The 27,279-nt window shown below is 44.7% G+C and overlaps 1 protein-coding gene across 1 annotated transcript; it reads left to right on the plus strand.

Annotated features, from left to right (window-relative positions):
• Window positions 1–549: 549 nt before the first annotated feature.
• esyt2b (extended synaptotagmin-like protein 2b) lies at window positions 550–26,995 on the plus strand (the record flags this gene model as incomplete). The annotated part of the gene is made up of 24 exons (XM_084461567.1): window positions 550–957; window positions 4,681–4,722; window positions 5,402–5,536; window positions 5,990–6,066; window positions 6,450–6,522; window positions 7,832–7,921; window positions 11,262–11,317; window positions 14,158–14,278; window positions 14,587–14,763; window positions 14,939–15,021; window positions 15,729–15,777; window positions 15,974–16,063; window positions 16,185–16,280; window positions 17,401–17,493; window positions 18,498–18,560; window positions 19,985–20,059; window positions 20,266–20,352; window positions 20,656–20,805; window positions 21,973–22,331; window positions 22,632–22,730; window positions 24,325–24,456; window positions 24,969–25,074; window positions 25,533–25,582; window positions 25,730–26,995. The coding sequence occupies 24 exons, from the start codon at window positions 550–552 to the stop codon at window positions 25,773–25,775; spliced, it is 2,757 nt and encodes a 918-aa protein (XP_084317693.1). The 3' UTR covers window positions 25,776–26,995.
• Window positions 26,996–27,279: the final 284 nt, after the last annotated feature.

Consider the following 27,279-nt stretch of genomic DNA (forward strand, 5'->3'; position numbering starts at 1 on the left):
ATACTATTTTTGCCCAGTTTAGCTAAACGTAGCTAACTGTTCAAATGAAATGCTCATACATTCATTGGCTTTCGAATTTGTTTCTTGAGTGTGTTTTATGTAGTCTCTTGTGCATGGATGTGTGTGCCGATGACCACGGGGTGGCACTAGGAGGGCTTTCACGTGCTTCGGAAGGTGCGCACAACAACTTGCGTTCCTACCCTCTCTGACCAGTTTTCAGAAACTGCGGTGATGCAAGTGGACTGTTCGGTACGCGGAATGGGTGTGCTTTTGGTGTGAAGGAAAATGCTATTGTGTCCTTGATTTGATAATTTATATTTATAACATGTTTTTCCACAAAGCGGCAGGCACGAATAATATTAGCCAATATACCCTCTTTTCAGGGCAAAATGGTTTGGCATGATCTGACGTAAGGTGAACGTGTCTCATGGGCATTTCAAAAATTATGTTTAATTCTATTTGCGCATGGGAACCAGTTTGGCAGGAGGATCGCTGAAGAACTCTGAACAATATTAGGCTATGAACAACCTTAACCATTAGGGGAAAACAATGTCAAGAGACAGCATGACGGCTGTACGAGGAGCCCATTCACACAATGCAAGTTCCACCGGATCCAAGGAAAATGGACAAAACTCACCAAGCCCACTTCCGACCAATCCGAACTTTGTGCCTCCACCTGCGGCGGAACTAGCCGATGACAGCTCCGCGTCCACGGTGGGTGACCTCACTCAAACATGGATTCAGTTTGCAAAGACATTTGTTCTTATTTTCCCGATATACGTTTTGGGATACTTTGAATACAGCTTCAGTTGGCTACTGATAGGACTTGTAATATTCTTCTGGTGGAGGAGAAATACGGGAGGCAAGAACACAAGACTGAGCAGAGCCCTGTCGTTCTTTGAACAAGAGGAAAGAACAGTCAAGCAAAGTCTGAGCACTTCAGATCTGCCACCATGGGTAAGATGGCAGTGCCCAATATGATGTCTCACTCATGACTGTAGACTGTGACTAAAGTGTATTTCATCTCTAATTATAGGTTATGTGTGTTGGACATGTGAAACTTTATTTTAGGGTTTCTAGGAAAACCATCACCTGAGCTGTGTTGACCTGTAAATCCTTGATCAGACCAGCTGTTCTCACTGACATTAGGCTGAGCCGCCTTCTAAATACAGCCAGGCACAATAGTAAACCGGACACCGAGCTGGGAGACAGACATGCCCACACAGGGACCCTGTTATTTTAAGACACGCCATCTCTGAAGTCGAACCATCCTGCAACTATGTCTGGAGGATGTATTCAGTCTATCCTGACATGTTGGTTAAACTTGTACTTTTCCTCCTGTCTGATTGCGGTAGGCTAGGGGTCCTAGTCACTACTTTACTGTAACAAAACCAAACTTGATACAGTACATATGCAGTCAGATTAACCTGATTAGTGCAGTATTCAATGCGACCAAGGGCTGAACTATGACGGCCCAAGTCATACGTTTTTTTCAGACCAACTGTCATTTCTTATGCCCTCCCTGCTGACAGGATGGCTGCTAATTTTGCAGTGGGAAAACATGGGATATCTGGACCAATTTTCACTTATTTTTATCCCAAGATGTTTGGCATTGTCACACAATATCTTGTGGGCTCTCTTTCCTAAAACGCAGTCTTCTGGGAGGTTTTTGTCAGCTCTTGAGATAAACATTGTTCTTCAGAGGCTTTTAATTGGAGACTGGATAGAGATCAAATCTAGAATCAAAGTTTATTGCTGCTGCTATTTGAGGACAGGATGTTCCCAGTCTCATCAGATTCAGTATGTTGACGTCTCAGAAGGATATTGCTATGTAGAAACATTGACCCAGAGGCTCCGGTAAAAGACCTGATTTAATTTACTTGTAGATTAAATGTCTGTCTCTCCTCAGAGCGAGCTGGTAGCAGCAACCACCGAGTCAGTAGGCTATCAGACTGAGTTTTTTTTTAAGCCTTTTGAGGACACTCCTAGAAAGGGCACATGAGCTGGTGTTCCTATGGAGCAAGAGTGAGATGGATAGACAGACGGACGGAAGGACAGAAAGATAGAAAGAAGCCTTTATTTAGACCGGGAAGAATATAATGAGACCAGGTCTCTTTTACAGATGTACCCTGCTTAGAAACAACATACTGTATACAGTAACAGAGAAATACAAGAACAGTGACAGCATGCAGACAACAATGATAATGTACAAACTTACAAACAGTAGTATGGTAGCAGGGTATGAAAAATACAAATGTAGTGACTAAGTACAGGAATACAGAGTATAATAATTAAAGTACAGTAAGGAAATGACTAGCATCAGTGGCATTTACAAACTTCAGTCCCATAGCTATCAGTTAATAATTATTTAAGTGTTTGCAGGGGAATAAGGATGGAAGCTGGTTTTGTTTCTGAAAGAAGTTCCAGAGCTTAGCGAAAAGCAGCGTTTCCCCAATCCGTTCTAGCAGTAGGGACGTTTGATCCTAGTGGTACGTGTGCAGTAGGGATGTTTGATCTTAGTGGTACGTGTGCAGTAGGGATGTTTGATCTTAGTGGTACGTGTGAGTTAGTGGAGGCTGGAGAGGAACGGGGGATTTGGCAATGAGGGCTCTATACATAAATAAGACTTCATGTTGTATTCTCCTGAGCTCAAGGGAGGACCATTCCAATTTTTGACAGTGAGTTCTAAACCCATCACCCATGATTAGGGATGAGACGGCATACCGTAAAACCGTGAACTGCGGTATAAAATGTCCACGGTATTAGAACCGTGAGATTCCCTGTGTTTACGGTATTACGTTTACGGTATTACACAATAATGCGCTGCTGAAACTTCACATTTCAAGTTGCTTGCAACAGTTTATTTTGTAATTGAATATAAGCTTGCTATTAATAGACTGAGCTTAATTACAATAGTGTGTATTTTCCATCATGTGTTGCACTGTAGGCTACAGTAGTTCCTTCAAAGTAAAATACTTGTTTTTTTTATGTGTGTTGGGGAGGTGAAATGTCGCATACCGTTAAATACTGTAAACTGTACCGTGTAACTAGATACCGTACCCTACCGTAATGCAAAAATCCATACCGTCTCATCCCTACCCATGATGAATCTTAAGCCACTATGATAGATAGACTTGTCAATCTTCTGTTTGTCCCATTTTTCATACAGTATTGAATAAAGCAGAGCTTACATTATCTCCATGTGCAGCGCTGCCCCTGCTCCTATTGGTCCATCCCTGACCTGTGCATTGTATGGTGGTCTTCTTACCACAAGAGTACAACTCACAAATGATCAAAGGTTTGGAAAAGCTGGTGTGAGGTAGCTGCGCTAGAAGCAGAAATATGCTGCACTAGCATTCTGTACAGGGCTTACTGCTTCAGTCTGCTTTGGCTTTTTTGGAAATAAATCCAGAGTGAGTCATTTGACTGCTTAACGTTGCATACTCAGTGAGAACCAATACATTCTCACGGCTTATTTAAGACCCCAGGCAGGGAGACACCAGCAAGTTCTCAGGAGGATGTAGTGGAAAGAAAAATCAATCCCCATCCTTTTGAGAACCATCCGCATTCCCTGCACGTGTTTAGAATTGGTGAAAAATAACCCCTTTACATATAATCTGTCCACATTATAGCTCTTGACGAGTCTTGACATTATAGATCAGATTTCCTATTCAGACTGGCAAGCAATGCGCCATGCTATTTGTTGAGCAAGCAATACATTTGAGGGCATTTCTGTACCCTATTGTGTGAATGGGCTCGTTAGCTCCCGTTTCTGGCCAACGACCTGTGAGTGTTCCCAGAATGCATAGCTGAGTCATTTCCACTTTCTGGAAAAGCCGGGCCCGAACGCTTCGAGGCACCCAGTCGAGTTACACTTTCTATTCCTCGTCCACCCACTCCCCTCATTATCCTTTCGCGCTCAGCCTGGATAGTGCTGGATCAGCGCCTTTCTCACAGACATTAGCATTTAGCCCAGCCTGTCACCAGCGGCTGTCTCAGGCCATGCCAGGCTATCTTTCCTGCTCCATCACTGGGCATATTGCCGCCTGGGGAGTATTAGATGACGCTGCACTCTCTCTGTGGGATGACAGGGCGTGTTAGTGGCACACTCTCATTACTCAATGCTTTATTTCACAGTTTATCAATTACATAGGCCTAGTGAGGTACAGTAAATACAACGGAATAAGATGAATTAAGAGTTATTTCTTGTTTTATCTAACCAAGTATCTATGGAGTAGGAAGATTTACCCGTGTGCAGAGTTTATTGCAATACATTTCAGTAGGAGAGAGGAGAGTCCTGGGTATGTATCCTCTGCACTAGGGACTTATACACATACAAGACTGTGTGTGTGTGTGTGTGTGTGTGTCTGTCTGTGTGCGTGCGTGAGTGAGTGTGAGTTAGTGAGTGAGCACATGGGTACATGTCCAGGGCTCTTATCCCACCCACTGGTGCTCCGTGTGCAGCAGGCTGTTCAGACACTGTCCATGTGATGGCCTGGGGGTAGTTCAGGCAGATTGCAGCAAAACAAACTACAGTTGAAGCTTAGCAGAGAATCTCATACGCAGCAATATATTTCAAAATGAAAAATCAGTGCCTGAAAATACAGCGTGTGGAAAACTTGACTGTATCGATAATTAGACAGCACACTTCATTGTTGTCTCTTGTTTGCTCCATTTCAGGTCCACTTCCCAGATGTAGAGAGAGTGGAGTGGCTGAACAAGGTAAAAAACAACCAGAAGATGGTCAGCTGTTTCTCTGGCGTTGTTCTGTGAAGCCCAACTGGCATTTGTGGAAGGGCTGTGATGAGGAGCTACCTTCTCTTCCCCTTTCTCTTTCGTTCTCTCTCTCCCACCCCCCTCTCCCTCCCGCTCATCTGGGCTCTAGAAGTCACAGAGATATAGACCCCCACCCTCCTCCTCCCCCTCTCCCTCTCTCTCTCTCACCGAGCTATAGAAGTAGGCATCGAGATGAACACTGCGGCACATTGAAACACAGTTACTCTGTTTTTGCAGCACTATACTCATACATCAGGAAGCCAGTCACATTCACTTTGGTCGTTTGACATGGGCAAGTTTGAAATATTTATCTGTACTGTAGAACGTTAACACAGGGAAAATTTCACCAGGGAGTGTCCTTACATGAATGGATCCGGTGGAAAATAGTTTGACCGCAACCTGCCAATCACAATCTTGGACGATGATTACCTGCAGTTACAATATAGCCTAATATACTGTTTAAGATTAGAAGATGCACCAGCGGGAATCAAACCCGTAGCTGTTAGAAATGTAATGCGCCATGCTCTTGCCACACTACCAACGCTGCACCGTCACAAGTCCAGTAACTCTGCCAGGCCCAAGTCCACGGTGCCAGCCTGACCCCTCCCCTCATGTGCCCTCTCAGACAGTGAGACAGATGTGGCCCTACATCTGCCAGTTTGTGGAGAAGCTGTTCAAGGAGACAATCGAGCCGGCGGTGAAGGGAGCCAACGGCCACCTCAGCACCTTCTGTTTCAGCAAGATCGACATGGGAGACAAAGTGAGTGTCACTGCTTGGCAGTGCTTCGTTTTTCTCGCCCATGAATTGTTAGTTTTATGTTTGTTGATATTGTAGTTAGTTAGTAGTTAAATGAGCATTTACTGCCAGACTCAATCAAAGTGTTATACTGTATCTAGATTTTATATATTCTAGTCTTATTAAGTTATCCAATGTTCTGTTGGTGTATTATCAGTAATTTAGGAAAGAACAAGTCGACTTTTGGTTGTGTATTTCAAGACAAAATACGATTCCTAGCAGGTGTTGTAGTGACAGCTGGGGGAGTGGGTGGATGTTTCCGGAATAGTTTCCACGTGGGGTTTACATTAGTGGGGAACGACACACCAGGTCGAACCATTAGGGAGGGTGGACGGGGGTGGCTGTAGCCTCGGTTTCGAGCTGGAGGAGTCAGTCGAGACGTGGTCACGTGATCAACTGCGTCCTGCTTCTCCACAGCCCCTGAGGGTCAACGGGGTCAAGGTTTACACTGAGAACGTGGACAAGCGTCAGATCATCATGGATCTACAGATCAGGTGACCTGGACCTACGGGGAATGGGATGTAACATCTGGACCGTCAGGAGATTTTCCCAAACACCCATCTGGGGAGAACTCCGGGTCCTTTGCTCTAACTTAAAGGAGTAGTAAAGGGAAGTAAAGTAAAGATTAGATAAGTAAAGTAAAGATTTTTCACGGTGCCCACCCACATCCATTGTATGACCTAAACGGTGGTAGATCAATTATCAGACTTTCTCAAAAGTGCTAGTTTTGTCAACGTTTTGATCTGAACCATTGTATATGATCATAAGTAACCTTAAAACAGGGCTAAACATGCATCTTTCCTTTACTACTCCTTTAAACATAATAATAAGCTGTTGAATGAATAATCGATGACGCTGAGAATTGTTTTCATTGCAGTTTTGTCGGGAACACAGAAATTGATGTGGACATTAAAAGATACTACTGCAAAGCTGGTATAAAAAGCATCCAGGTAAAATTAGACATTTTGTCAGTTTCAACATGTTTCCACAGTTAAAGGACAATGCTTGTTTTTGACAACCTGGACCTTATTTACGACATATTATAAGACGTTTGACTCACCGAGATCACTTTGGTGTAGTTCGGAGGCATGTAGAAGAAATGTAAAATCCAGCGCGAGCCAGTATATCCATGTAATGGCGGTGGTCGGGGCACTTAGAATGCAGTTTCTAAAAATCTATTTTCTGCCGCGAAACGGTTGTTTTCATCAATCTGTCTTGATGAATCGCAAGTTGTGCTTATATAGAGCATAGGCCTGTTGTGGTTTTCACATGCCATGATCTTTAGAAACGTCTTTCGAAACGAAATAGCTTCCTCACTTGCTCCAGCACGCATTCGCACAGCGCGCAATCGTTGCTCCAGCACGCTGTGCGCATGCGTGCTGGAGCAAGTGAGGAAGCTATTTCGTGTCTAAAGACGTTTCTAAAGATCATATTACAGAGGCATGTGAAAAACAACACAACAGGCCTATGCTCTATATCCACACAGCTCTATTATTCAACGCACAATACAAACGCGCGCACAACACAAACACGCACACACACAGTCTAGTCACAGAGTCTAGTCTGGATGGACTTTTCATACATTGAGACTTGAGTTTAACGGAAAAGCCGTTTTCCGTTTTCTACAGTGTGGAGGGAGACGTACTCCAGTACAAGGGCTGAGTTAAGCCTAATTTATACTCAGTTGACAAGTGTCGTACGACAAATGTCTGTCGACAGAAAAAAAATGTCAGCCGACATTTAGCATTTATACTTCAGCGAAGTGTCTGATCACCTCCATGGTAACTTGCAGACGCGTGGCTGATTGATCCATGGCAATGAACGTGCCTTCTATCTAGCTATCCAATCACAGCTGTGCGAAGAAAGTGACGACGTCTGCGACATTATAAAGTTGGTTAGGTGCGAGACACCCCTTGTCCGACACAAAAAAGTCTCGACAGTGATGTCATTTCTGTCGTACGACAAAGTATAAATTGGCCTTTAGTATCACCATGTGCCCAGTGGCCGACTGAACGCTGTCTCTCTCTGCCATGTCCTGCTGAGGGCTCCTCACTGTGGAACATTCCAGATCACACACTGAGACTAGGAGGACACTGGGTCAAGGGCCCCAAGTGTGTTAGTTTGCTGATATTAAAATCTCTCTTAATGTTATGTAATGTGTGTGTGTGTGTGTGTGTGTGTGTGTGTGTGTATTCAATCATGTGTGTGTCTGTGTATCCAAGTGAGTGTGTTCAAAATCCTTTTTTTTTGCTTCCACAGCTCCACGGAGTGTTGCGCGTTGTCATGGAGCCGTTGCTAGGTGACATGCCCCTCGTCGGAGCCCTGTCGTTGTTCTTCCTCAAGAAACCTGTGAGCTTCCCCCCCTCCCCTCCTACATGTTAGACCACTTTCAGTCGCACATGCTTGTATACCAAATGTGTGACTAGAGATGTAACGGTATGAACATTTAATATCACGATTATAGTGACCAAAATTATCGCGGTTATCAATAATATTGCGGTTTTATAAAATGTGCTGAACATTTTCAAAAACTACTGATACACACACTGAAATCATTTCACCAAGTTTTATATTCAAAACCACAAATAAAAATAGCAGCACTACGCACTTTTTGTTTGCATAAACATTAAAATAATTTAGATTGTTGCTAACTTTGGTTGATGCCGGACAGTATTTACTGTGAGTTTTTCAAAGAACGAAAATTTTAATTTTATCATGATAAATTTAATCTAACGTTATCGCGGTTTATCATTATATTGGTTATCGTTACATCCCTATGTGTGACAGTGTGTATTTCATTGCTGTCGCCCATCAGAGCTCCAGAACGTTTGGCCGATATACTGTAAGTCAGTATGGGATTCCCTGGTGGATATTCTGGAGCCTGAAATAGCTCCAGATCAGACAAGCCCTACTTTGCTGGGTTTTCTCCTCAGTGCTTCTGCAGCACACAGACTTGACCAGAGAGGAGAAATACTGTACTGCAGGAGACGGGAGGAATCTCACACACACACACACACACACACACACACACACACACACACACATGCACACACACACGCACAGACACACACGCATGCACGCACGCACACACGCATGCACGCACGCACACACACACACACACACACCACATACAAACACATACCATGCAGGCATGCATAAAGGGTACATACACATGTGCTAGCGTACACACACACACACACACCACAGGCTCTGGACCAGCAGCTGTCCCTGTGGCCTTCTGCCTCATTATATTTCTCTCCCTCGCTTGCCTGGTCCTGGGAAATGCTTATTAACGGTAGGAGTGGAGAAAGAGGAAATGTCTGTGTTCTGACGAATTTGTAGTCCATCAAGAGCCAACAGTAGGACTATATGAAACGACTATGCACTCCATGTACCAGAATGCATCCCAGTGATGTGAACTGCTTACAGTAGGTCATTCTCAGCTTTCTCTCCTTAAATGGTCAGATCCTCTGTGCCAAACAAAAGGAAAACATTCCCAGACCATAATAGCCGAAGCCTCCGTCAGAGTTGTGTTGTCAGGGGGATGCTACAGTAATGAGGGGATAAAACATTGTGTGTGTGTGTGTGTGTGTCTGCCCTGGCGGAACAACAAGTACAGTTTATGAGATTAGGGACCATTTGAAATTTATGGGGAGGGGGGGAGGGGGCGGGGTCACTGGAGGAAACAGGTGCTTTTTTAATTGTAGTCCAGGGGAGTGTTACTGTTCTTGAATTTGAGGCCAGGGGAGGGTCATACAAATTTGAATTGATCAAAATAGAATAGGTTCTTCATCTTTTCGGAATTCAGCAAGCTGTTTTGTATGACCCAGTGTGGGCTGTCGTTTGGTGAACCAGTGGCGCTCTGCTGGTGATGACAGAGACGATTTAGCAACAAAGCATCTAAATCACGAACTGATACAGGCATCCCATCTGTTTTCGGTGGCTGTGCATTTCACTGTCGCTGGTCGTTGCTGTGTGCTTTCACTTCTTTAATTTGCTACTGACATTACAGTAACACGTACTGTAGCCTATAACGGAATCAGTAGGACCCTATAATAAGCAAAACTAGGGGCCACTTTGAAACTGTGTTGACTCAAAAACGGAAGACATTGTATTTCAAGTGACACCATATTCAAATGAATATTGCCTATTTGGTGAGGGAGAGTCAATCTTTTGTTCTTTTTTTTTTATATCTCAGGGAGGGTCAAAAATATATATTTCTGTCGGAGGGAGGGTCATGCATTTTTATTTCCGAGCACTCAAAAGTTCTCCAGTGACCCCCTCCCATAAATTTCAAACGGTCCCTTACTGCTACAGTACAATACATGTTTCAGGACAGAGAATGCTCATTCTGCATTGATACACTAAGGAAGTCTCACTTTTTTATATTTTATAAGAACAATTTCAGAAGAGTGTTGATATAAGTACACAAAACAGTATATCTGACATATCTAACATACCTAATCAATTATTCATAATTTGGAAGAATGCTGAAAATGCCTGAAAATACCAATCTCAAGTTTGTTGTTTTGTCCCACTGCCTCTCATAAAAGCCTCTCATAAGAGGCGGTAACTGCAACACTTGCGTTCATTCATGCCCCCATTGGACCCTGACTAACAGGTGGGTTTTTGTTAGACGAGTCCCTGATTACTCAGCCGTAGCCTGTTTATGCAGGACTGCTCTGAGACCGCCTTGATAGCCCTGCAGTGTCCCCTCCTGTCACTACCGCAAAGAGCGTGGTGCCGAGTAAGCAACTAGGTAATTGTGTGAGAGGCAGCTAAATCACGTTGAAACCCATACCTTGAGCCTGAAGATGAGAAAACTCTAGCATTGAGAAAGAGGGTCTGGCACATCTCTGTCTGTGAAAAAATCTCTCCTGTTCATTGTCTGCGGTTTTGAGGATTTTCCCAGCGTTTGTGTGTTTGTTGTTTTTTTTGCTTTACAAATAAGCCGTGTTTTGAAACCGGCATCTGTTGCTCAGAACAACAAGCGTTGGCACTCCCACTCGATAAATTGGCAGACACACAAGTGTTTGATAGGAGACCTATAATGGAAAGTCTTTAACACAGTCTTTGACCTCATTCTCGCTCTGCAAAAGACCATCATGGTTATGAATGTTTTAGCATGCCAGGTGTTAGCTCTGCTGCCTGGGTGAGCCGAGTCCCCTTTTACACTACGAAGCATTCGGAAAATAGCCCAGCAAAATTAGGTGAAAAATGTTAAGAAAAAGATCAATGAAATGTTTTAGCGAGTCTTCAATCTGGGGTCTTGTTTAATGTCAAATGTGCATTATGTTTTAGATAATTTGTATAGAAGTCGAGCAATTCATAATAGTTTTCCTTTTTGGCTCTTGTTTCAGTGTGCCACACCTGCCATTGTGCCTGTGTACGTAGCTGTTGTATCAATCAAGGTCTTTGTGTGCTCAACTCTCTCACTGACTGTAAATGGTGTAGCTGTACTGTAATACTACGGTCACAAAACATTAAAATTGAGTGCAGAAATCACTTAAGTTAAGCCGTTTGATCTCCTGCACTCACACTGACGCCATCCCCTGAGACCTTCCGTAAAGACCCCATTAACGTGAATAACATAATCACCAGAGACACATTTGTTTTCTTTTGAAGCATATATTTCTATATTGACTGGTAATCACTCTGTCTCTCTCACTTTCTCATTCTCTCTATGTAGCTTTTGGACATCAACTGGACAGGCCTGACCAACATACTAGACATTCCCGGGCTCAAGTAAGTCAGAGAGAAGTGGCTTTTCAAGAGATTCAAGATTCAAGATTTCTTTATTTCTCACATGTAATGTACAGTGTTACAGTGAAACGTTGCTGCATGGGTGTGTTATGTACATGCTATAGCTATAATCAGTAATCCCGGGGTGAGGGGAGTTAGGTGTAGTGACATTTGCATTTGCATGTGGTTATGCTATGTAGTATGTACACTACATATTCTATATACACTAGATGTTCTAGATAGTCATTCAGGTGCCGGGTGGCTCGCGGGAAGAAGCTCCTCCTGAGCCTCTCCGTGCTCGCCGTGTGAGTGCAGTATCTCTTCCCTGACCGTAGCAGCGGTATCTCTTCCCTGACCGTAGCAGAGGGGGGAAAGAGATACTGCAGTCACAGGCCAACCTCTTGCTATACTGGCAGGTATTTGTGTGTGTGTGGCTTTTAATCTTTTGGTCCACGGTGCAGAAAACAGCCAGGTTTAGAGACCCTGATTTTCGTCTTGTTCAGCAGGTCGTTCATCTCATTCCAGCCCATCGCCGCGGATCTAGTTTCTAAATTGGGCTCCGGCACCGGCTCTCCGTGGGGTTTAAACTGAAACATTACTCGGGCATTATGGGTAATGACCAGGGTACTCTGGGAGCTCTCACTGAGCGTTGGATTTAAAGAGCTCAGATGTGTCTTCTAATGTGCAACTGTTTAGCCAATCTGGTGTTTCAGCCAAAAACAAAGGCTTCCTGTAACTGGAAAGAACGGGGCTGGGCTATTTGAGTTCATGAACTGACATGGGCTATTTTAATTTCCTGGATCAAAATTGATGTCCTGTCATCTTCGAGCTAAACAGGGACTGGTTCAGTGGTTGTTTTGGCATTTGACTTGTGGTTCATTTGGGGACAAAGGGGCTACAGTATACGTTAATTGCTTTGTAAACACATGGTTGACAGAAAGGGAGTTTACAAATGTCTGGTATTTCTAGTTCAGTAAGCCAGTTACCAATGTTGAGGAAATGTAGCAAACACCATGACAATAGATCAAAACACCTTGATGAAAAAACTTGTTGAAAAGATAAAACATGTTGACAAAAGATTAAAAAACAACTTGATAAAAGATAAAAACAGTTGATAAAAGATTTCAGTACTTTGTCGCTCTTGTCTCAACCTCACTTTAGACATGGATGCCGACATAACCAGAGCCCAGTGACGAAATCTTCCCCCACAGAGGGCACTCTGCATGCGCGCGCGCACACACACACACACACACACACACACACACACACACACACACACACACACACACACACACACACACACACACACACACACAACCTGTCCTACGCCACATCACCACCTGTTCTCTGGAGATGCGTAATTGATCTGGACAGCCAGTGGCTGTGGCTCTGTTTGGGGTGTGTACTGTACGGTATGTGTGTGTGTGTGTGCGTGTGTGCGTGTCTGTGTACGTGTGCAGAGGCCAGCGCTCACGTGCAGGGTTAGCGGGGGGATGGTGTTGAGAACAGACGGGGGGGGGGTCAGGAGACACACAGATAAGTTGACCGTCTCACCCCCCCCAAGCTCCCACACACTCGCAGGACTGACGGCGACAGCTGCATCCTACCATCGGCATCACATGGCGGCCGAAACCACACACACACCCGCTTCTCCAGAGACCGTCCCACCACGCTGTACCCCCTCTCTCTCTCTGCCCCCCCCCCCTCGTGATACGCATTCATCACCGGCAGATACTGCGTTGTGTGTGTGTGTGCGTGTGTGTGTGTGTGTTGTGGAGCTATAATGTTATTTCTGCTGGAGTCAACCCAGCCAGCAGGTCCCTCACTGCAGTCAGGAGGGAAAGATGAAGACCTGAGGTGGCAGGAATCCTCCTCGGCCCCCGGTGCTGTGTGTGTGTACATCTGGCCCTGATCCGTCCCCGGTGCTGTGTGTGTACATCTGGCCCCGATCGATCCCACTCCAGAGATTCATGGTCCCATTAACGCCTGTGTGATCTGTTTAGCGAGGAGTACACCAGGAGACAGAGAGGGGAACCATGATTCGATGCAGTGCAGCACAACTGTATTAAGATGTATTGAAGATTATGTATTTGATAGACTTGAGGTCTCAAGTGAGCATTTCATTGTTTATGTATTTATTTATTGGTGTATTTGGTGAGGACAGTGCATATTAATGAACACATACAAGTACATGACTGTGTAAACATGCCAGATTTAGCTGGAACTAGCTGAGCTAGTTCATCTGCATTGTACATGACATTGCATGTTGGGTATTAGAGCTTATTTCACAGCAGACTGTAGTTACTGTGCTGTAGTTTAGCCTTTGTAGCTGTATTAGATTATTTTACAGAAACCTGTAGTTTGTGTATGTAGGTGTATTAGAGATTATTTTACAGCAACCTGTAGTTTGTGTATGTACTGTAGGTGTATTAGAGATTATTTTACAGCAACCTGTAGTTTGTGTATGTAGGTGTATTAGAGATTATTTTACAGCAACCTGTAGTTTGTGTATGTAGGATTATTTTGTGTATGTAGGTGTATTAGAGATTATTTTACAGCAGCCTGTAGTTCTTTGTGCAGTTGTACAGTAGAGTTACAGGGTCTTTTGAATGTCAGTGTGTTGACTCCAACAACCAGGGCTTTGTCGGCTTACCGCAACGATGCACTTGAACCCATTCCAATATTAGCCTGCCTGTCTTATATAGAGGAAAAACAGCATTCGCTTGATCCTAAATCAGATTATGACGTCATTTATATCCTAAGGGCATGCTCGCGCTGCTGCTGTTGTTTATTTAGTTGCCCTAGTTTGTTTATATTTGTTTGTTCATCTGTTTGCTCTCCAGCGGCCTCTCGGACAGTCTGATCCAGGACATCATCTACAGCTACCTGGTGCTGCCCAACCGGATCACCATCCCTCTGGTGGGGGACGTGGAGCTGGCCCAGCTGCGCTTCCCCATGCCCAAGGTGCCCGGCCCGACACGCACCATCACGCTGTGTTTGATTTCCCTTATTTTACATATATATAGTACGACAACAGCAGCTACATGTTTCACACGGCTGCAAGCAGTCTGCCCCATACTGTCAGCTCTCCTCTCCCTGGCATGACCCCAAAGTGTCACCAGGTGCTATAACCCCCCCCCCCCCCCATTCCTGAAGTGTTCCCTCATGGTGTGTACGTTTGTGTGTGTGTGTGTGTGTGTGTGTGTGCCTGTGTTTGTGTGTGTGCCTGTGTTTGTGTGCGTGTGTGCATATCCGTGTTCGCGTTCGTTCAGGGAGTCCTGCGTATCCACTTCCTGGAGGCGCAGGATCTGGAAGGGAAGGACAAGTTTCTGGGCGGGCTGATCAAGGGGAAGTCCGACCCGTACGGCATCATTCAGATCGGCAATCACCTCTTCCAGAGCAAGACGGTCAAGGAGAGCCTCCACCCGAAATGGAACGAAGTTTACGAGGTGACAAAAGCCAACGGAGGGAGACATTAGGCCTGCCGAGTGACGTCTCGCCAAGCGATGCCTCGAAACGTGTGGAAGACAACCGGTTGACATGAGGGCTCTTTTTCTCAATGTACTCAGGCTTGCAGTGTTTGTTGCCCCGACACTGACACCATTATGTCGTTGTCATTGACAGGCCTTGGTGTACGAGCACTCGGGCCAGCACTTGGAGATTGAGCTGTTTGATGAGGATCCGGACAAAGATGATTTCCTGGGGAGGTACGATCACACCGTATATACTAGACTTGACTTATCACCAGCAGACGTGTTCAGCCAGGCTTATTATTACCGTCTGCCCTGAGTCATCTCACCCAATATCACGCTCTGCTTCAACGGCCTTTACGGCACAGCCCTGGCCCAGCACACGCGCGCCATGTACCATGTTTTACCTGTCGAACACTGTTTGCTTGCGTAGGCTTAGTTTTACTTTAACCTTGTCCTCTTGATCTTGACTTTTGATCTTTTTTATGCTTTGTTATGTGATTTTATGCCTTGTTGCCTCCTGTAAAGCGTTGGGGGGGGGGGGGGGGGGTGCAACATCGTTACAGTACCAGGGGCGTTTTTACTTGACGCTTTTAAATGATTGATGGTCTGGACGGTTGAACAAGCGCACATTCGCAATAGCCGCAAGAATGTACGCGCATTTGAAGCGTGCGTGTGCTGCCAGGCCTGATGTTTGTGGACCAGCTGTTGAGCTGCTAGTCCCAGATAAAAAGCTCTCATTGATGGAGCAGCGGCTGGGATTCATGGGCAGATGAGTTTATACCACAGCGGGGCTGGTGTGAACATCTGACCAGGGCACAGTGCCAAGACACTGACAGACATTTGGCTCTAAGCTCTGGTCAGATGTTCAGAGAATCAATTTGGCCTACTCCCTTAGGCTGAATCTCTCCCTGGCTAAATCTTTTTGTGCCTCTTAATTTCAGCCTGATGATCGATATGACTGAGCTTCACAAGGAGCAGAAGGTCGATGAGGTAAATCTACGAAGTGAAAAGTATAAAAAGAGACACAAGAGGAATGAGCCTCAGTTATTGATTTATCTACAGTATTGATCTATCTATAATTTTCTTAACTAACATATCATATTCTCCATCTTATTTATCACCACCCATTTGTTACTGTTTGTGGATCTAGTTACGCTATTGAGATCGAACCCACTTGTCATTTCAGTGGTTTGACCTTGAAGAAACGTCCACCGGAAAACTACACTTGAAACTGGAGTGGCTGTCTCTTCTCTCCACTCCAGAGAAGATGGACCAGGTATAGTGTGTCACAGACCCATTAAAACCTCAGCACTGTCTTACAGTACCTCTCATATCTCTCAAGTCATTCTGTCCTACTCAGCGTTGACTTCCTCTTCCTGTCCCCTTCGTCCAATCAGGTATTGAGCAGTGTGCGTGCTGACAGAAGCCTGGCCAATGACGGTCTCTCAACGGCCTTGCTGGTGGTGCATCTGGACTCAGCCAAGAACCTACCGGTGAGTAGAGTCGGGCGGCAGGACTGTTATGGTGTTGACAGAGAGAGAGAGTAGGGGCGAAGAGGGAATTCTATATCATTTGCTATCATTGTATTGTCACAATCAGACCTGGGTCAGTTACTGTACAGTACAATGAAATCATTGCCTTCATCTGCGTGTCTGTCAAAAGTCCATTCTTTACCTCTGTCAACTTTGTCCTTCACCACAACTATGCTCTTTTTCTTCTCTTGACTACTTCATTGATCAGGTGTAATCTGTGCCTAGGGGTATTAGATATATTGTTTTATCAAACCAAGAAAAACTATGGGCCCCAGTTGAAGCTCTTCTGCTCTATGTTAGGGCCCCTTGAATTGTTTTAGGTAAGGAGGACACATAACCAAGAAATCTATGACATATCTGGACCTCAGCCTCAGAAGAAGACAACCAATCATTAAAGGGCCACAGTCATCCTTGTTTCAGTTGATATTAACTCAACTTAAATTCTGTGTGTATGCCTTTTAAAATTCACCGTCAGTGTAGCCGTTTTCTTTAAATGGGAAATACCACGGCAAAACCTCAAGGGGCAAACACATCCAGTGACATCACCCCAAATACGTCCAGTGACATCATCCCAAACACGTCCAGTGACATCACCCTTTGAAGTCCAGTGACGTCGGCTAGAGGTAGAGGTAGAGCAGGTCGTCCAATGATCGTAGGGTTCGGCGGTCCGAATCCCGGCTCCTCCTGTCCACATGTTGAAGTGTTCTTGGGCAAAGACACTGGACCAAATTGCTCCCAATGAGCCTTGCATGGCAGCTGCTGCCATTGGTGTGAAGTTTTGCCGCTGTATTTCCCATATACAGGAAACGGCTACACTGACTGTGATTTTAAAAATACATACGGCAGCAAAACTTACAGAATTTATGTATGTGACTGTGTCCCTTTAAGAAGCTATAGCCAGGGCTGCCAAGTTTGAAGTGAAATTTTTTCAATTACAGTAGTCACAAGCACCGCCCCCCCCCTACCCTGCTCAATGCGTGAGACTGGGCAGCCCTGCTATAGCAGTATAGCATCTTTAGCATTTTAGCATTCTAGGCCTCACCCCTGTCCTCTCTCCTCTCTCTGTTCCTCCATCACAAAGAGCGTCTTCACTGGCAGCTTGGCCTGCGGCGCGAGGAGGGCGTCCGGCCTAGTCTTTTGTGAGAACAGTACCTCAGTGTATAGAACATTATTTGTGAGTCCTCTGGTAGGCTACTCTGCATCCTAGCGCTAGTGTCAGCATTAGCCGTGTGTGTTGTGGGGTTGAAACCGTAACCGGCGTCCTCTACTTTAAAGCATGTCAAGTGACTTCTCGGCATGGCGCATTTTCTAATAATACCTTCATTTTAAGTGCCCTTGTGATTAATTGAATCTAAAGTAATTGCTACGAAGAGTCATTTGAATTTAAGGGAGTTTACGACTGAAGCGTAGCAATCGATTGCAGGGGAGAAAGCATGGTCCTTCAATAGACACATTAGTCACAGTTGTCAGGTTTATAGATGGATGGATTAGCTTCGAGGCACAGTACATGAAGAGCGTGTTGAGGGCCGTCTGTCCCTCTCACACGATCTAAAAAGAGCTGGCAGCCATGGATTACTTGAGCTTTGAGTACCTTTTTGCATAGTACAGTAGCAGGTAGGGTTGCAAAATTCCAGGAATATTCACACTTCCCATGAAAATACCAGGAATATTCACAAACTTCCCATGGGAGTTACTGTAACAGGAAATAATGGGAATTAACAGGAATAAACTGGAAAACAGAATTTATGCTTGTTAATTCCCATAAATGTCCAATTTATTCCAGTTAATTCCCATAGATTCCCGTTGGGAATTTGGGGAAGTTTGTGAATATCCTTGGAATTTTCCAACTGTAGAAGCAGGCCCTCTCACAGCCTTGTAGTGTTCATATCTCCAGACTTGAACAGCTTTTTAGCAGATACCTCTGTACTCATTCCCAGTTTCTGCCCATTGTTCATTCCAAAGCTTCATTCTTTCCAGACAGCTCTGCTTTCCTTCCATAGTGTCGGTCCTCCCAGAAACAACGAGCGAAAGCTTCCATAGCGTCGGCCCACCTCCGAGTTCCTCCCATGTCGTCTGTTGTTCTCACATAATCACTGTTAATCCAGTCTAACCCAGGCCGTCACCCCCATCCTACTAACAGAGGGTGTGGTTGTCTCCCTTCCTCCCTTGGGCTAAAAGAGGAGCCTGTTAGATTTCAACCACGGTGTGTTGAAGCAAGCCTCAGTCTTTAAGGCACTCAAGGTACAGTAAAACAGAGCGGGCTCGCATGCACAGTTCACGCACTTGCTGCTTCTGTGTGTGTGTCTGTGCCCTTAGTTTGCGCCATCCAAAGTCATGAGAACACCGCGATAATTTACGTTACCGCTTGCGTGTAAAATGGGCACTTATTTCTCAGTGATATCTATGCACGCAAATGGACGATGGCGTTGAAATGCTGCTGTTCTGTCATGGTTCGGACATGTGCCTCATTGGCTTTTTTTTTTTTTTACACATCCTCGCTCATAATGCTTCCTGGATTTTCTCACACCTGGACCTGTTTGTAATCACTCTGTGTTCTGGCCTAGAACACAGTAGGATATCGAATGACAAATGAAAGAAAGCGGATTGTCTGGTTCTGTTGTGAGTGACAGAGTGAGGGACTGGGGAGAGAAATGGAAACATCACACAGGATTCGCACACAGTATTTCAGTGTGTGTAACGTGCATTGAATTGATTGATTTTGAATGTGCTTTGGAGCATCTTTGAGTTGACAAATGATTTCCCCTGCCGCTCGTCCTTATTATTTTTTTTTATACATTTATTTTCAGATTTAATCCTGTTTTCACCCAATTTAGCAGCCAATTGACCCTGAGCTCCTGTCCAATTACCCTCTAATTGTTGGAGGATGTGCAGGAGAGAGACAACTCCTCCACTCTCTCAGCTCCTAATTCCGTCGCCAGCCGAGGCTGCTGTAGTGTGACGAACCCTCCAGCCGAGGTGAAACTAACCACCCTCAGGGAGTGGCCGACCGATAGGCTGCTCCCTCTGGGCTCTGACCCGTACTCAGATCTGGTGAGACCGGGGTGCGAACCCCAGTTCCCAGTGGGCAGCTGCACGAAACATGATGCTTTAGACCACTACGCCCCCCCCCCCCTTATAACCAACCTTCTTTAGACCTCATCATCTGGTGCTTTTGTCTTATTACTTATGTCTTTTTGAATGTCTTATTGAATTTCAGCCCTGGCATGTGGTCATTTGTTGTTGTCTTGTTCTGTCTGTGTTGCACAGTTCTCTGTTATACAATACAGCCTAAATCATTGTGGGTTATTGTCTTTGTGTGGCGATACCCTGAAGCTTGATTACCTTAAATGCATTCATTGTTTTATTCTTGTGGTATCTAGGCTATTGTAAATCTGTAACCAATACTAAATGCTCTTGCGTTTCGAAACCCGAGAACACGCAACGACTAAAATTAGAGTGCCAAGGAGACTTGGGCTTGTCTGTTTCCTTGGCAGCTGCCGTGCGAGCAGCCTTGCCTGTCAGAGGCTAATACTTCAGTTGAAATAATCCTAACAGGGATGGTGTGTGTCTACAGCAATAACGTGTGTCGTCTATTGAAGAACGCTGTGTCCATCCTTGGTTGCCTTAAGTCAGTCTTCTCCTCTCCTCTCCTTGTGCTCTCACAGTCAGGGAAGAAGGGGAGCAGCGAGCCTAGTCCCACCGTCCAGTTTACAGTTGGCAACAAAAGCTTTCATAGTAAGGTAGGCGAGGATCGAATGTATCTCCTTCCACATTCTGTCCATCTATGTGATAAATGGAACACATTTACCTCTTGACCCTCTTCTATTGATGGATAAACGCCCTCTGCGGATTTTAATAACAGCGTCTCCATTTCCGCTTTGATGGTTGCCGGCCGTAGCGTCTTCTGTTGCAAAGAGATCAATGGCGGCTTTTGTGTTCTCCTTAGATACGCTACAAGACCAGCAATCCTCTCTGGGAGGAAGCGTTCTCCTTCCTGGTTCACAACCCCAGGAGACAGGAGCTGGAGGTGGAGGTACTTCTGCACTCGACACCCATAAGCTCTTTCCAATGAGCTGCGGTGCTCACGTCTAATACATTACATTATATTACATTACATTATATTACATTACAGTCATTTAGCTGACGCTTTTACCCAAAGCGACTTACAATAATTGCATTCAACGTAGGAAAAGCTAATGTACTACTACTTGAGAGAACTCACAAGTGCATCTCCTTTCTCACATACTATGATATGTGACAGAGAAAACAATGCATTTTCTCAGCTTGGTCAGAGGGTCAGTAAAGTGTACAGCGCACCGTTTTCATTGCGATTCAGGTGAAGGACGACAAGCACAAGTGCACCCTGGGCAACGTGACGGTCTCGCTCGGTGGCCTGCTGGCGGAGGAGGACATGACGTTGACCCAGAACTTCTCCCTGAAGAACTCCGGGCCCAGCTCCACCATCAAGCTCAAGATGGCGCTCAGGGTAAACATTCACTGCACACTGAGTAGTTAAGTCAAGAAATGGGCTCCCTTCCTATAGACCTGGTTGAGATTTAGTTGGGCTGTACAGCAAAACAACGCTACACCATGGACAAAGTTCAGAAAAGGGCTGTCAGAATAATGACCAGGTCCACAAACAGCCCTCTGCACCTCCCAGACCTCCAGACTGGAAGAGAAGAGGCTTCTGTGAGGCTGATCAAAGACATCAGCCTCCCCATCAACGCCACAGCATCCTCCCTCCCAGCCAGGGAGAAAGGACCGGCCTCCCCATCAACTAGGGCTGTATATCATCTTGGATTTCGCGATACGATACGCATCACGATACACAGGTCACGATTCGATACGTATCACGATACAGAGGTCACGATACAATACGATACGATACGTATTGCGATACACACATCATTTACTGAAAGATTTTAAGTGTTCAAGACTGAAAACTGAATGGCTCAAATGCACTATATAGATAACTCAAACTCAATGACTGGACAGAGAGCTAGCTAATAAATATTTTACATTTGATATCCATGCTTTTTAAACTGTCAACATTGTAGTATTTATGGTTTTTCAAAATTATTTATATGTATGCTTTTTTAACTTAATATTGTAGAATATGCTTTTTAAACTGGATTTAAAAATTTTAATCAATTTTTTTTTTTTTTTTTAAAATAAATACATTTTACAGCGCCCGGCTGTATCGATACTCCAGGCTGAAAGATCGATACAGTATCGCGAGACTACGTACCGCGATGCATCGTTGTATCGATACAATCCTACAGCCCTACCATCAACGCCACAGCATCCTCCCTCCCAGCCAGGGAGAAAGGACCGGCCGGCTTCTCAGGAAAAGCACTCAGTCAATCACACAGATCAGAACAAACAGACTGAGAAACTCCAGCGCCATCAGACTTTTTAACTCTCTCTAAAGGACAGAATGTTTAATGATGTTTATCATGATATTTGTTTATTGGATGCTTTGTGTATTTTTGTATATTCTGCATAATTAAATTTGTAAAGATTGCAAGTCAGAATGATTGAACTGGAACTCTAGCTCTGCGGTCCAAAGGCGCTCTGCGCTCGCCACTGCGTACAGGCGACGAAGCCCCGCCCCTGTTCACAAGGCGCCGTCCTCTGCTCTGTTGCCGTGCAGCTCCTGTGCCTGGAGAAGCAGAGCGCGTCCCGCCAGCCCTCCTCCGTCCAGGTCAGGAAGGCGGGCCTCACCTCCCCCCAGTCCCCCGAGTCCCCGCCCCCCGGTCCACCCCCCAGGCCCTCTGCCCCGGAGTGTTCCCCAGCCCCGGAGGCCTCCGCCCGCGCACCCCGCCCCCGTGGCGAGGGGGATGGCGAGCCCTACTCGGCCAGCCCCGTCCGGAGCGGTGCCGACCTGGGCGCCGGCATCTCCAGCTCCCAGAAGCACTTGGCCCACAGGGAGTCCACGCCCAGCCTGGCCTCGGACATCTCCCTGCCCTTCGCCACCCTGGAGCTACAGCAGAGGCTGCACCAGCTGCACAAGTATGTATGTCTGTCTGTCTGTCTGTCTGTCCATCTATTTGTCCATCTATCTGTCCATCTATCTATCTATCTATCTATCTATCTATCTATCTATCTATCTATCTATCTATCTATCTATCTATCTATCTATCTATCCGTCTATCTATCTATCTATCTATCTCTATCTATCTATCTATCTATCTATCTATCTATCTATCTATCTATCTACGCATACGCACATACGCACTCACTCACTAGCACACAAACAAACATACAAACAAACAAGCAAACAAACAGACCTAATAAACCTTGCTTTTCCAGTGGATCTGCCGCTAGCCAGTACCCCCTGGGCGAGGTGCAGCTGACGGTCCGCCACAGCTCCCAGCGGAACCGGCTGATCGTGGTGGTGCACGCCTGTCGGTGAGTGGGAACAATAGATAGAAACTAGAAAGTACATTTCCTGGAGAAAATGTGACGTGGGCTAGCTGCTGCAGCTGTATGTAACAGCTACTGCTAGAACTACTATGGACCGGGCAATCTCCATGCACCCACTGGCGAAGACCATGCGTCTCTAGCCCACTCAGGGGATGAATTGTGGGTTCTGTGGCGTGAATAGTGGCATGGAGGCGAGGTTCCGCCCCTTTCGGTCATAGCCACTCAGGGACGTAGTACTCCTCTCCGGGCTACCCACCGGCCCCCACCAGTAAAGATCATGTGTCACTATTCCACTTTGGCTAAGTTCTGTGCTACCACATTAGTTATAAAAGGGTGCCTGTACCTTTAAGAGAGCCTGCACATGCACACAAATTCAAAAAAAGCTACAGCTGCCACCACTCTAATCCCAACTGACACTCTGATCCTAGACATGGTCCACTTCAGACAGCTCTATCGCGAAAACTATAAATGTTACAGCTTATATATATTGACACCATAGGAATCCTGAGAACTTGCAGAACATTTCTATGTATAATATGTTCGTATAGCTTAAACACTGTAGGCATGGCGACAAGTTAGAAAAAGGGTAAAAATGCAAAATTAGCAGCTCAAAAGTTAGTGCGGCACCATATGTTTCAATGGGGAGCGCAGTTGTCGAACAAATCGTCATACAGCGAAAACTGTACGTCACAAAGCTTAGATACTTACATTGTACGAATCAGCACAGTTGTGTGAACATTTTGATATATAATATGTGTGTGAGCTGTCAAAATTGTGTGTGAGTGCCTGCAGTTTACACAATGTATTTTAAAAGTAACTGCTGCCACCACTCTAAAAACATAACGTTTCTGAACATTCCAAAAGCAGTTTCAAGCTGTTTCAATGGGACAAAAAATAGTTTTAAAAGTTAAATTTCTAAAAAACTATAAAAAATCTGAATGGATCCCTTAAAGAGCTAAATATTATGAACATTTTAACGTTTGAATGAAGTTTATAGCACAAAGTATGAAGAAGTAGTTAAGGAGACAAAAACTGGGGAGAATAATAATAAATATCTTGTGATATATCACAATATCTCAAGAACAGCTTGACAGAATTGGTACATATTTGGCCAAATGTCCAGTTGGACTTAATTAGATTAATTCGATTTTGGTATTCAAATGTCAAAGGCCAAGGTCACCATGACATCACAAAAAGCACTTTGAACGCTAACGCATTAGTGTTAGAATTAGCATTAGCTAGCTAGCATTATCATTAGGATAAGTGTTAGCTAGCTAGCTAACGCTAATTCTAACACTAATGCTAGCTTTAGCTAGCTAGCATTAGCATTAGCATTAGAGCTAGCATTACCGTTAGCTAGCTAGCATTAGGGTTAGGGATAGGGTTAGTTAGGTTAACTGCAACTGGCATTGCTGGGCGGAGGCATTTAGCCGCTACGCGGTTTTTCTAGTTCTTTACTAGATTGTAACGTGAAGGTTCCTCTGAGGAAGACCTCTGATGGTGGTGATGATACAAAACAATAATGATCATTATTCTTATTACGGCCGACCCTCGGCATGTTTACCCATGTCTCCCTCAGGAACCTCATCGCGTTCACCAAGGACGGGTCAGACCCCTTCATCCGCCTCTACCTGCTGCCTGACAAGAGCAGGACCGGCCGGAGGAAGACCGGCACCCTGAAGAAGACCCTCAACCCTGTCTACGATCACACGTAAGCGGGCGGGCGGGGGGTGTTCTCCGGTCTGGAGCAGCCGCTAGCACGAGCATGGGAGCTTTCACCTCAGTGGAAAACAGGTGTGGCGCCCTGCCTTCCTGCGCACAGCGTCAAAGCATCAAATGAACTTTCTGCAATAGTGAAAAAAAAAAAAGAATCCTTGTTTTGAAGCAGGTATAGCATGTCAGTCTGGGGAAGAGCCGGGAAGGCTGGAAACGTTACACGCTTGGGTGTTAACTCAATAAATAGAGGCTATTGGCTATGAGCTATACCAGTGATGTGGACAGTCTCTTCTTTATAGCATGTCAGTCCTCTACAGACTTTACAGATTTCCAGGCCGACACGTTGTGACTTCTAAAAAGCGACTTAAGATGCCCGCTGTTATTGGAACAGTCTTTTGACTGACGCCAAGTCTGATGAACTGAGTGGTTGTGTGTGTGTGTGTGTGTGTGTGTGTGTTTGTTGGTGTGTCAGCTACGTAAATGACTAATGTAATGTAATGTCTGCAGGTTTGAGTTCAGTGTGTCCATGGTGGAGTTGCACAGGAGAACTCTGGACGTTGCTGTGAAGAATGGAGGGGGTCTACTGTCCAAACACAAAGGACTCCTCGGGAAGGTACTGTCAGACCGCCCGAAACACCTCGCCCTCTGTCCTTAATGATGTCGCAAAGAGGATTTACAAATTATTATTATTTTTCTAACCCCACATCTTTGGTCCGAAAAGAAAGAACAGTACTGTATGTTTATGCTCTAGCGTAAACAAGTATTGGTTTTCCTGCCCTGTCCAGCCACGTTATCCCTACTTGTTTGTGTGAGGCGGCAGGACCAAGGGCTTGAATGTTGAACACTGATGTCCAGGGACGTCGTGTAATGTGGCACACATGAGCTTTGTGTGCGTACTGTGGCGTCACACTGTCCACGTACAGGGATACATGACATCATTATACAGGTTTTTTGTCCCGTGAGCACCAGGAGCAGAACTAGATGCTAGAATTATAGCAAAGTTCTGTGCTGCAACTTCAAACATAAAGGAGATCTTAGACTGAGTTGACTGTGGTTTATGTTACCTTACAGGCACTGGTGGATTTAAGCAGCGAGGATATAGCGAAAGGATGGACACAATGGTAAATCCTTTTACCTGTCTAATCCATATGGTCAGCTGTTTTGGATTCAAGTTTGATATGCAACTTGTTACTAGTGATTGAACGTCCCGCATGACATAATATTTCTGTGCACTTTGTAACTGTTCAATTTCTCATTTTCTCTTTCAGGTACAACCTCACTGAAGATGGCACCTCTAAGACTGTCCAGGCATAGAAAGGGACACAAGACTTCACCTTCACAATCATGAAACACATGTCAGTTTTAAACTGCTGACGTTTACAGAAATACACAACCCTCCCCTTTAGATAGTGATATAATTGAAGGGCACATCATTGTCATGTTTTTAGTTCTAGTTTGTATGGCACATACGGAAATGTACTGTAGCCTGGGGTTCTCCCTGCATTACCCATTAAGTGAAAAGTGTCACACAATAATTGTCCAAGCAAGTGTTGCCCAACAGAAGAATAAGTGTAATGTGTCGGCACATTGACTGCCTTGTGGTCCATTTTTATGTAAATATGCATAATGAGGCTAAATATTACAGTACCAATCTAGCCTGATATCAGACAGAATTGTCAACTCATTACACTCCATTGAGAAGTTCAAGAATCGGTCAGTGTGGGCGGAGCCTCAGGTCTGGACCCAGGCTAGCACCAATCACCGTTTGCAGGGGTTTCTATTGATTACTGTACTTTAATGCTACTATGTCCTTATAAGGAACCAATGCTGAAATCACATTGTCAGACACTCAGTGATTCTCTAATATCTACATTGATGTATTGTACATTCTCTCCAAAGAGACTGATAGGGCCACAAAAGTAATTGAAAGTAGCAGATTTCCAATAAGTTTATTTTATTTTTTATTTTTTGGTGTTTTCTCTGCCATGCAGTGTTATTTGGTTGTTGTTTACTTGTACATGTTCTTATACTTTATTACAAGTTGCAATTAGGGATGCAAACATCCACAAAGGATAGTTGATTGTTGAGAATAGATTTGGGGGACTTGGTGCAATATTGTCTGAAGAATATTTCAGGGCTGTGGTTCAGTGCTGTAGATTATGCTATGAAACAAAGGTACTGTTGTAGTATGTTTGAAGAATACTGGACAAGTTTGAATAAAGTTTTAGATTGTGTGTAAATGAATAGAGGAATATTCTGAACGGTTTTACAGCAGACATGTCAATTATTGGATTATGCTCATTTTTTGAGCAGCAATGTTTGAAGTTGTGTTTTTCTTTGTCAACATGACAGTAGCCTTCCTAATGTAAACCATACAATGGTGACTGTTGGAACCTACAGCACATATCATAGACATGTCCTCCGTTATCTACATATCCTGTGCCTTAAAAAATCACTGTACATAAAAATACATTTTGGCATCTTGAAGGTTTCACGTTTCAAATAAGTAGCCTTATGGCTTTTGAATAATAAAGAGTTACTTGGAGAAATGTAAAGCTTTTTGTGTGTGTTGATGGTTGATAGGGACTTTCTTGTGACTTTTCAAGACATAGTATAGGACTGTTTCCAGTACAGTATTACATTAAATGGCTTTCAGTGGTCTATGCAGGAGCAGTATGGATGTGGTACATTGTAATAGAAATACAAATCACGATTTGTATCAAATATTATGTCCACCGTGAATATAATAACCTTTATTTGTATAGCACTTTTCATGCAAAGAATAATGGGCAGACAAGGAGATCCACATGGTTGCAGA

Source organism: Borostomias antarcticus (genome assembly GCF_949987555.1).
Source record: "Borostomias antarcticus genome assembly, chromosome: 2".
In the NCBI taxonomy this organism is placed as follows: Eukaryota; Metazoa; Chordata; class Actinopteri; order Stomiiformes; family Stomiidae; genus Borostomias; species Borostomias antarcticus.